This window comes from Juglans regia, chromosome 11 (genome assembly GCF_001411555.2).
Source record: "Juglans regia cultivar Chandler chromosome 11, Walnut 2.0, whole genome shotgun sequence".
NCBI classification, from domain to species: Eukaryota; Viridiplantae; Streptophyta; class Magnoliopsida; order Fagales; family Juglandaceae; genus Juglans; species Juglans regia.
In genome coordinates this window covers 23,346,511-23,357,616 of record NC_049911.1, presented here as the reverse complement: position 1 = coordinate 23,357,616, position 11,106 = coordinate 23,346,511, and the positions used below count along the sequence as shown (strand labels likewise).

Here is an 11,106-nt window from a genome sequence, read left to right as displayed (position 1 = left end):
TTCTGTTGTCTTGACTCATCATAAGAAACATGGTTTTTTAGGTAATAAAGATTCGTTTTCTTCTTCTGACATATCTTTTGATTGTGATACTTGTCGTCTTGGTAAGAATAGAACTTTACCTTACCTGTCGTCTTGGCTAGAGAATAGTAGGATTACTCAGATTACAAGATATATCTGTGTTTTGGGTAGTAATTTGACCTGAAACCCATTGGCTTTTCCTTTAACCTTCTGGAGAGATTTCAACATACTTGTTGATACTTCCTAGTTTTAGTACTCGTTAGTTCACATTTATTGGTTGTGTTGTTGAAATTCTTTCTAGAGGTTATAATATCCAATATTAGAAAAGGTTAAACATGATGTAGATTGCAGAACATGCAGCATATGATTGTTGTTCTGTGCCAAATGATTTTGGCGTGAAAATAAATGAAATCCCTATTTCATACTAACTTTGATTTTTCAAAGAGCTGGGTCATTTATCAGTCAGGCCCCCTCATCAAATTGAGGGCATCGGTACTGCTTACAGGGAAAATGTGAAAGCAGGTTTGGCCATCCTGTACGCGCCAGCAGTATATTCTATCAATGGGAATTCTTAATTCTGTACGGCTTTGGTATCTGTAATTTGTCCAATCTACCATGTAAGTCGTAGTCTTCATAGACTTGCTTTTGAGTTTGTTTCTTTTTCAAGTTTCCACAATGGGAAGAGATTGTATTTTTGTTTAACCTTTTCTGACGACGAATAGCCAATGATTCACTCATTGCCATGGCTGTCATTTGCCATTATGTAAGTTCGCTCCTCTGTACGTCAATTCAGTGCACCTCCAAAAATACTGTACATAAAACCTTTGGATTCTTTTAGCGTGATTTATATGCAGAAATGGTTTCAGACCTTGAACCTAAAAAACATTGCAAAATGGTTGTTCTAGACTAACTTTTCGTCTCGCTTCTTGTAGGCCATGTATTTACTTGGCGTGCATGGAAGCTGCTGAATGCCACAGATAGATAAAAGGGGGTCGACGTGGGGGTGAGTCTACAACTCTCATGCGAGGTGCGTATTCCCTATCAGAAACAGTTCAATTTTAATGCTAGTATGGTATTTGGATGTCAAATTCATCAATTGTGGGGGGATTAGTCTCATGCGAGTTGCCCAGTCTTTATCACCAAGCCGTCTTAGATTCGTGCTGGATTAGGATATGATGTCAGACCAATTAAGTGCTACATGGACACCCTTTTGAAAAAGGATTTGATTGGTGTGTTGAATTAAATGACTGAAATGAAGAAGAAGTTCGTTTTCTTCATCTTTGAGCCAAAGGTTTACCAACAAGAAAAGGGAAAAAAAAAAACGATGGTTCTCGTATGGCTGTACATTAAGAAAACAGAGACATGGGGCCCCTCCCTCGTTTACTTGTCTGTGGAAACCATTATTATTTAACAACAATGTTATAGTGTCTAATACATCATCAGAGACGTCCGGCATAGCGCATGTGGTCGGTCCAACCGAGTGACCTGCTGTAATCAGATGGTTACGTGATACGGGTCCTAGTGATGTTACGTGTACATTTAATACACGTAAAAGGGTAGAAGTGGATAGACATAGGAGAATTGAATTTTATCACAAAAGTCAAGCTGCTGTTAAAAGTAGTGGTGGGTATATTTAGGAGAATTGAATTTTACTTCAGCCTAACCCCTCCCTAACATAATTTTTTGGTTGAAGATTTCTTTTGGGTTTTTATTCTTTTTGATGTTAGGAAGCTGTGGACCATGGATCTGGTGTACTTAACCCACGTTTCAATCGTTTAAATAAAATATTTAATAACAAGAATATAAATAATGGACCGCCGTTTCCCTGTTCAAACGTTCCGCATGCAGCCTTTAATTATTTCAGTTTGGTAAATGATCTACCCCCCGCAACCTTTTATCTACTTCATTTTAAGGGCTTGAAAATACATAAATACTCAATAGACGCCCTTTAATGAACTCGCTTTTCCCCTTTAAAGTGAATACTAATAATAATAATAATACCTTTAGCTACCATCCCTTTCTCAACTAGCTGCCCGTCGCATCTTTTACTATTATTTTATGACGTTGTATTTAATAATTGGAGATTATTGTTAAAGGCCTCTAGCCTTAATTGTCATAACTCCCAGCTTTCAAAATAGAGATTTAGAGTTCGAAACTCCCATTTCCCAACTCAAAAAAAATAAAAAATTAATTAGAGATTATTTATTATATTTTGCTTGTAATCCAATTATTTAATACTACATCAAAAGATATTGAGAAAATGAAGTTAAAAATGATGATTAATAAAGTTTTTATAATAATAATAATAATAATAATATAAAGTAAAGCAGAGATTTTTTAATAGAAAATGCTAAATAGCTTCCTGATTTTGTTATTTTAATTTGACCGTTCATGTATTTTAATTTTTTGAATGGTTAAAAAAGTTATTACTAGTAAATATATGTATTTTTTTAAATGATTAAATATATTTTAAAAAATATTTAAAAGAAAAAGAAAAAAAATTCAAATGCACTATGGGCACGCCAAACACTTCATGCTAGGCAGCCCCTAGAGTTGTTTTTTTTTTTCTTTGTCAGGAAAATAACTTGCATTAATAAATAGATATACTATTACGGACATATCAAACATAGAAGTAAAGACATAAATAAAGCTAAATAAAGCTAAAATTAAGATATTACAAATGGTGAATCTTTCCCACTATGAAAATTCAACAAGCATTTAGGAATTTTAATTAGAGGGATGCTTCCAATAATTCTATTGGATGCTGCCCATTGCGTAATATCATGTGCGCATCGATTTTGAGATCAATGTATTTTTTTGGCTTCCCAATCTTTAAACTTGTCCAACATTATTCTTGTGTCTCTTATGACTCCTTCTGCCATCCAATCTTGAATATGATTTGGCTCTGTTAATGCTGATATTGTTATCTGAGAATTCCCTTATATTATAATGCTCTTGATCTATCTGGAAAGTGTTTCTTTGACTCCCATAAAATCTGTCATTGCTTCTCCTAGATTTGGGTTGCAACTCTCAAGATGGTCGGCCACAATGAAAATTATATCTCCATTATGTGATCTGCATATCGCAACTGGTGTACTTCCATTTGGTCTTATTGACACATAAAAATTAATTGAAACTTTTCCAGCCGGTGGAAGGTTCCAATTTCTTTCTAGAATATCAATTTTTTCTTTTAAAACCCATGCATTACAATGGTCATTGTATGATAGTTCAACTTTACTAACAAATTGTTCTATAGAAAGATGATGAGACTCATGCACAATTTGATTTCTATAGAACCATAAGTTATCTATGACAATCATAGCAAAAACTTGAAATTTATGGACCCGAGAATTTGGAATTTGGAGTTTAAGGGTCAGATCCAATATACACATAATCCACTCTTTGAGCAATAGAGGAGATGTTTAGAGGCAAGAAAGATTGTCGCCAAAGAATTCTAGAGTAAGGGCATTCAATGAAAATGTGATAGGCAGATTCTTCTGCTGAATTACAAATAGGACACCGAGATTTTTCTTCTGAAAGAGAGACAGTTTTTCAAGATGGCTCTTGTTGGTAGAATGTTATTGAAACTTTTTTCAGAGTAAGAGCTTTAGTCTATCTTGCAATTTCATGGACCACATTTTTTTCCAAGTACTCCGGTCATTTTCCACCACTTCAATATTATTTTGGAAAACTACAGCCGCATATGTAGATTTAACTGTGGATTTCCTAAAGAATGATGTACCCATTTCAGGCTGTCCTAATATTAAAAAAATTGAATTGGACAATAGGGATCTTTTCAATCTCATTAGCTGTTTTTTGAGAAAAAAGTATTTGTATAAGAATGATATTCCATCTCCTTGATTCTTCAAGAATCAGTTGTCCTTTTTTGATTGGTCCAGTTTTTTTTTACTTTTTTTCTCCTTCAGATTTTCTTTATAACAAAAAATATATATATATATATATATATTTGATATGTCGGAGAAACTTACATAAAATGTATGAATGAGAACAGGGGTATTATAAGATGTAATCTAAATAAACCACTAACAATTTTTCTAGTCGTTTTAACTTTTAACAAAGTGGCTTTGGTTTTTGTTTTTGTTTTTTTTACTTAAATGCAAAACTGTTGCAGATATTTAGGTGGATATAAAGAGAAACCTCCAATCCCACCACACCGTATTCTCTTTATCCACGCTGTATCTTTTAAGTTGCACTGTTGCACATGTTTGTTTTCATCTACTCTTTTACGAGTTCGTTCTACAACACCAAACTGAACCCAGTGCAGCAAAACAAAACAAAGCAAAGCAAAGCAAATATGATTTGCCCCCACCCACCAAAAACACGTGTGTCCGACGCGTGTGTTGGGGGAGGTGGGGAATCGAGGTTTTCCTTCTAGATGGTTTCGGTGGTCCATCGATGTAAATCCTTTTGCTTTCCTTTTGCTTCTAGAAGGGCGTGCTGGATTATTTTTAGCATGCCTTCAGTTTTTTTTGGTCCTTCTAGAAAAGATTTCTGCCAGATGCTTTCAACCAGTTACTTTATCCTGTATGGATGAGGAGCCTTGAATTAAGTTACAACTAGAAGAAGCGAAGCCCATAGTGTCAAACAAGACAACCCACGTCCTCTCACTTCAGTTTTCCTGTTGGTAAGTGTCTGCGTCTGTCTTCTGTGTATGTATGTATAGGACGGAGGAGCACCAGTTTTTTTGGGGGTACCAACCCATGCTTTCTTTTCTTTCCTAAACATTATGGACGTCAGAAATCATCTTGTGGATGTCTCTTCATTCTTTCTCTTTGAAGCCACCGGGGACTCCCAAGATCATTGTGATCCCGCCGCCGAAGGTGATGTGGGCCACGTCGACATTGCCATGGCCGACGATGATGCAGAATCGTGTAGCTATGATTTGTCCGATGCTCCTAGAGATAACGAGTTCGATGATTGTGATCCTCAACCATTTGTTCTTCATGAATCATCTGACGACGAAGACGACGACGGTGGACATGAGGAGGAGGAGGAGGAGGAGGAGGTGGAGGAAGAGGAGGGCCATAGCTACCAAACATGGAATAGTGAACATAATTGGAATCCAACAGGCCACCAGAAATCGGGTGCTTCCGTCGATTCAAGAAAAGATCAGTTGATGACAGAGGCGGAGAAGAGCAGGAGGTTCTGGGAGGCATGCTTGGCTTCTTAAGTCTTGAGTTTAGTTTTCCCGAGTCTTTTTTCCAGTCTTTATTCGTACGTCTAGTTCATGGTATTCTTTCTTTTCTCTCTCTCTCTCTCTCTCTCTCTCTAGTTCTTGGTGGATTTTTAAGGAGAAACAGCTAGGACAGGTAGGGGGCGGTGGTGGTTTGTTGATCTAGATTAGGTTTTATTACAATTGTACATAACTTGTGCCAATAGATAGTTAGATACGATAACATGAATTGTCATCTAACATTCTTAGATATGGTTTATTCACAGCTGCTATGCTGATTTATTGTTTGTTTTGCAATGGATCCCAAAATCGCAAAGGAGTTGTCTTGTTCTTGTTTTTGTTCTTGTTCAATCGAGACCAACTATTCCCAGCTCTGTAATTAGCAGATCAACTCACATTCATTTGGTGCCCATCAAATTTCTCTCTTTTAATTAATTTGGGGTAGGAGGGGGAGAGTGGTAAAGACTAGGAGTAGGTTGTCACGAGGTGAAAGAAAGGAAATTAGCTGAAAACGTGCGTGACAACAGTGTTATTCGAGATGGTGTAAAAGAGAGCCAGACAACGGAGTATTATTATATGAGGGTGAGAAAATGGCAACTGGGTTTGGCATGATTAGCACAGTGGCTGAATGAATAATGTAGTGAAGAATTATAGGGTGGAACTATTAGAGCACAAATAAGGGGTGATTTGAAAGATATGCCATTACAAAGGGAGTGGATAATGGTTGGTTTGGATCCCACCATTATCTCTAAAATTTAAACCGATCACAATCCCTCTCAAGTACAGGTGAAATCTATATACTCTGATATCTAACTAGATTGAATGAATAAACAAAAGATGTGACTGTAAAAATTAAATGACGAGCTACATTGAGAGAGAGAGAGAGAGACATCAGATGAGGCGGAGAGAAAACGACATGAAGGACGCCAACCTCACTTTGTGGGACGGGTGGGTAATGTAATGCAAAAGCAGGAGGAAGGGTGGTGATGATGGTGCGATACGCATAAATAGACATAAATAGATGGTGCGATACGCATAAATAGACAGGCATACGTTGACTTCCACCAAAACAAGCAAAAAAAAAAAAAAAAAAGGAAAGACGACATTTCATATGAAAACATGTAGAATTTCACGCCAATTTAAAAGCAAAGCAAAGTTCCCTATGAATTCAATAGACTTTGAAATTGTTTGACGTGGAAGGAAACAGGACTCGACTTCTGACTGACAATTCATTCCAATCTGAAAATGCTAAAGGGTTAGAAAATGGTTCACTACTGAAAGGTACACAGAACAAACACATGTTCAGCCCTAAACTGAACCCTGAATCTTTCACAATCCACAAGCAAAACACTCCCTTCCTACCCCAGTTTAAGAAGAGCCTCACACCCAACGCTGTATTAATAATTTACAGGAGCAATCACGACTGTCGAGAGAAATTCAAGAGCAAACGAAGTATATTACCAAGCACTATGAAAATGAAAGAAGTCACCCTGATCATGTAGATGTCAACAATGGCGTAGGCGAAGTGGACACCGATTTATCAATCATCTCCACGTCATTGGCGCTTGCACATGCTATTGATGGGCTCTCTTTATCAAACTTTGTTTCCACAGCAATCAGGCTTGTCCCCAAGTCTTCCACATCACTTGAACTTGAGCTAGATTTCCCATTTTTGCTTTCCGTGAATGAAACGCTGCTGATACCAGAGTCCCCATTGAAGCCCAAGCAACTTGAGGGGCTTGCATGCTCTGACTGTAAATCATTTGACGGTTCTTCTGAAAAACTATTTGGGGTGGTCTTCTTTCCGTCCAATTGCCTTAAGAAGCATTCTTCTATCTCACTTAATAACTCCACCTCATCTTCATCTTCGCTGCTGTGGTTATAAGGGCAATTGTCATCATTGTCTGACGTAGGTGCTTGCAATTCACAACTTATATCCATCTCCTGCTGACTGTCATAATCCTCGTCGGTTTGCTGATGGGAAGAACGTGATGACATAGGTGAATATTCTCCCGTAGCAGACTCTTCCCGTTCTCTTATTGTTTTCATAATCAGGGTCTTGAGCAAGTTCATTACTTGAACCGCGTGCATTAAAGCCGTCAATGGATCAGACATCTAAACAAATAAAAAATGAGACATAAATTTTTTTTTATTGGCACCAGAGGTCCAGGAACAGCATCTCGACCAATCCTCGGGGTGCTAAAAAAATGAAACATAAATTTACAGAATGAAAATGAAAAGCAATACTAACCACAGAAAATTATTGGTAGAACATTGAACTTTTAAAAGCAAAACAGATTCTCAGTAGTTATGATTTTCTTGCTACCATAAGGAAGAAAGGTTATTCAAAAATGCTGACCAGATCATGGTCAAGTACCTGAGTCATATTAGGAGCAAAAACCATGGCAATGTTTCTGGCATTCATTTTGTTGGATTCCTCTTCCTCAACAACATCTGCCATAAGATCAACAGCCCAATTAAGCAATGCAACCTCAGTTGGCTTTAACTGCTTCACAAGCTCAACAGATTCTTCTTCAGTGTTGCACTGGAGAACTTGTTCAGGAGAAAGTCCATCTAGGACCCCTGAAGGAAGCTCTCGGAACCAGGCTTTGATGAGTCCTGCCAAGCAATGGACATCAATGTTTTCAGGGACAATGCCTCGGTTCAGCTGATCCCTTACACGCTCCTCTTGGCTATTCTCTGGGTTTATCCTGAAAATTCCTTCTGCCTACAAACAAATCATTTACACAAACCAGCAAGGAAACTAGTTTATTAGCCAGATTATGATAAACAAGCAACTGCATGCAAGTAAACTAATATTATCAAACACTAGTACCTTTAGACCTCCTTGAGAGTACAAGCGCTCTTGCATTAGCAAGAGTATGGTGGGCACACTATTTCCATTTGTATCGTAAGAGCATTGCATTGACTCTGCTGACACGCCAAACACGCTAGCACTGCAAAATCTTAGAAATAAAAGTTAGGACAATCCACAAAACGCAGAAGCCAATCATCAGGGAGGAGAAATTTCTAAGAGAAGAAAAGCACCGGCAATAAATTTGAGATGCTAGAAAGATTTTGTAATGAAAAATAAATCCAAAGTGAACAGGTCAATGACGGAACAGTGAAGAAAATAAATTCCAACATACTTCATAGTAACTGACTCTGCAAGGAATTCGGATTAAATTCAATTGATAAAAGAGAATGTTTGTCACCACATCAAAGGTAAGGGATGATGATTAAAAAGACATGAATAGTATTTTCGGTTTAGTATTTTGTGGCTAAGGAAATATAATAGGCATCATCTAATGACCCAAAAAATCAGCTCAGTTAGAAGTTTAGAACCACGAGAGGATGACAACAGTTTGGGACACTTGGACGAGCCCAACTCATAAACTCAACGGATCTTCTTAAATATACTTGGGACTCTATTTCATTGAGTAATGCGAACCCAAATATCCATATACAGTTCCCTGCTCAGGAACTAGAGGAAAAGAATAAAAGATTATAATTTGAATGCCGGACTTCATTACTTGTGGACACAAGGAGATCACTAAACAATAACTTGAACTTGGCTCAGTAGAACTACATGGCTTGTTGCCTTCAGAATTTGCAATGAAATAAGACTCACAAACTAGGTAATGCTTAACCTTTTGTCATTTCTCTATTCCTCCACTTACTCTACAAATAAACGGGGTTTTTCAGGCTTCCAATCATCACATCCAAAACCCTCAAAAGACCATTTATAAACCCCAAACACTTTACGCTAAAAGATAAAAAGTTCATATTAAATGTATGTGAAATCTGGGGTTTGTTCAGCTAGAAGGCTTTAAAACTTCAACTCTAGTGCAGCTAAAAGTTCAGGACCAATGCAAATCTCTTACTGTCTCTCTGCCCCATCCTCAAGATCCAAAATGTATTAAATAAAACAACTTGCTTCCTACTTCTACCAGATCTAAGATTCCAAAATGAAGGAAGGAAGAAAATGAAACCATATTTTCTGCCAAGAAAAACAAGCTAAAAACAGACAAAGACAAGACCACCCAGAAAACGAAAACAGGAAAAAAAACAGAGAGGAAAAAAGAAAAAGAAAAGAGCAGTTGATACCTTGCACTCGGAACTCGACCGGGGATCTCAACCTCGAACTCCACAGGCAGACCCAGAAACCCATTGAAACGGTCGAACGTCACGTGAGTAATGTGCTGAACATTAGTGGGCCACCCGATTTCCATGTTATGAACGGCGGACATCACATCCTCCCGCCGATCAACACGGCAAGAAACCATGGATTTCCTCAGAGCAGCCACTAGAAACGCCACCAGCGAGAGCTGGTTTTGCTCTTCCTCGGAGCTCTTTCCACCCCTTGCTCCCCTACCACCACCACCACACCCCGCTCCCTTCGTTATCATCACGAGCCCTGTCATCTCTCTTCTTCTCGCACACACACTCAGAGAAACCAACCGTGTGGAGTCTCTTATCTGAAACCGTGTCTGTGTTTATTACCACCCTGAGGCTCAGTTTGTTTTGTTTTAATGGATTTTGTTGGGTTGCATTCAAGTTTGGTTTTTGAAGTTATAACTCTGAATCTGTCTCTCTGACTCTCTATACTCTTCCTTTCTCTCTCTCTCGGGACTTCAAACGGCCACTCGTTTCAAATTGAATTTGTTTCTTCCTGGGGTTACTTTTATCTCAAAGTATTAGATTATCGAACCTTGGATTTCAAGAAAATTACATGGATGACACTCACAGTCAATTGCTCATAAGCACACCAAAACTGGGCTAATTAACAAAGCTTCGGCTTTTATGAAATTAAATACAATTTAGGCATGACTTTTCTTTTTGCAACTTTTGACCTTTGGATAGTGCTACAGCCCCCGCTGGGGCTCCCGCTGGGAGCTCCCGCTGGGACTGTAGTGTATTTTTGTATGTGTTTTTTTTTAAGTTATTTTTTATATAATTTTTTTTAATATTTTTTAATATTTTTTAAAAAATAAAATAAATTTAGAACATTATTAAAAACACTTTCTTAATCAAGAAGTAAAAAAAAAATTATTAAAAAATACTTCCTTAATCACGAAATAAAATAAAAAATCATATAAAAATATTTTATATTTTACTTCGTGATTAAGCAAGTATTATTTAATAATATTATAAATTTTTTTATTTTTTAAAAATATTTAAAATTATTAAAAACATCTACATAAAAAAAAGAATTAAAAAATACACATAAAAAAATACACTAGAACTCCAACGGGAGCCCCAGCGGGAGCTCTAGCATTTTCGTTTGACCTTTATTCTGTAGACGTTGGAAGGGCCTTTTTTGCTTCAAATATCAATGAAACCTTCTTCGTTTTTTTTTTTTCCTCAACTTTATTTGATCATTCACTCAACGTAGCTACTTCCACCAGCTTGACTTGATTGATTGGCAGTCCTCATCTAGTTTTGACGGCTTAAATTTATGAACATATCAATACAAGAATAATGGTAAATACACCACAGTTTTCACAATACATATAATAAAAGAATGATAGCTTTATAAAATAATGTTAGTTTTATAAAGTATTTTACAAAAAAATACTCCTCTTTTTAAAATATTATTATATAAAATATTATGTGTTTATCATTTTTCTTCGATACAATACCAAGAGTCTAAATCATGATTAGGTGACTAAGAAGATTATCAATTTTAGTTGCCTAAATTTAGTTGCCTATATATATATATATATATATATACGTATATATGTATAGAGAAGTCATAGCTCAGTGAAGAGTCTCAAAGAATTGTGGCAGCATATGTTCAAGAAATTGAATGAGGATGAAATGCAGGAGCTTAACTTCAATATTCTGGACCTTATGGTGGAAAAGAAATCAACTAGTGTTCAAGAATATTTACA

The 11,106-nt window shown here is 36.8% G+C and overlaps 2 protein-coding genes across 3 annotated transcripts; one reads left to right on the top strand and one right to left on the bottom strand.

The window, feature by feature from the left end:
* The first annotated feature begins 4,762 nt into the window (after nt 1-4,762).
* LOC109007694 (glutamic acid-rich protein-like) lies at nt 4,763-5,598 on the top strand. Its single transcript, XM_018987472.2, has one exon. It carries the CDS (start codon nt 4,766-4,768, stop codon nt 5,207-5,209), a length of 444 nt encoding a protein of 147 aa, XP_018843017.1. The 5' UTR covers nt 4,763-4,765; the 3' UTR covers nt 5,210-5,598.
* A 743-nt stretch (nt 5,599-6,341) lies between these two features.
* LOC109007693 (rho GTPase-activating protein 2) lies at nt 6,342-9,867 on the bottom strand. Of its 2 annotated transcripts, none has more exons than XM_018987469.2 (4): nt 9,320-9,867; nt 8,049-8,178; nt 7,590-7,940; nt 6,342-7,327 (listed from the first exon to the last, which is right to left on the bottom strand). In XM_018987469.2, exons 1-4 carry the CDS (start codon nt 9,634-9,636, stop codon nt 6,707-6,709), a joined length of 1,419 nt encoding a protein of 472 aa, XP_018843014.1. In that variant the 5' UTR covers nt 9,637-9,867; the 3' UTR covers nt 6,342-6,706. The 2 variants fall into 2 exon arrangements, with proteins under 2 accessions (XP_018843014.1, XP_018843015.1); XM_018987470.2 differs by having other exon boundaries at nt 8,049-8,169; nt 9,320-9,850.
* Nucleotides 9,868-11,106: the final 1,239 nt, after the last annotated feature.

Excerpts from the sequence above, each read along its gene's own strand:
- LOC109007694 (XM_018987472.2), top strand. The coding sequence starts at position 4,766 with ATGGACGTCAGAAATCATCTTGTGGATGTCTCTTCATTCTTTCTCTTT.
- LOC109007693 (XM_018987469.2), bottom strand. The coding sequence starts at position 9,636 with ATGACAGGGCTCGTGATGATAACGAAGGGAGCGGGGTGTGGTGGTGGT. Across the intron at positions 8,179-9,319 it reads GGTCGAGTTCCGAGTGCAAG|ATTTTGCAGTGCTAGCGTGT; the intron begins GTATCAACTGCT and ends TTTATTTCTAAG. Across the intron at positions 7,941-8,048 it reads ACTCTCAAGGAGGTCTAAAG|GCAGAAGGAATTTTCAGGAT; the intron begins GTACTAGTGTTT and ends ATTTGTTTGTAG.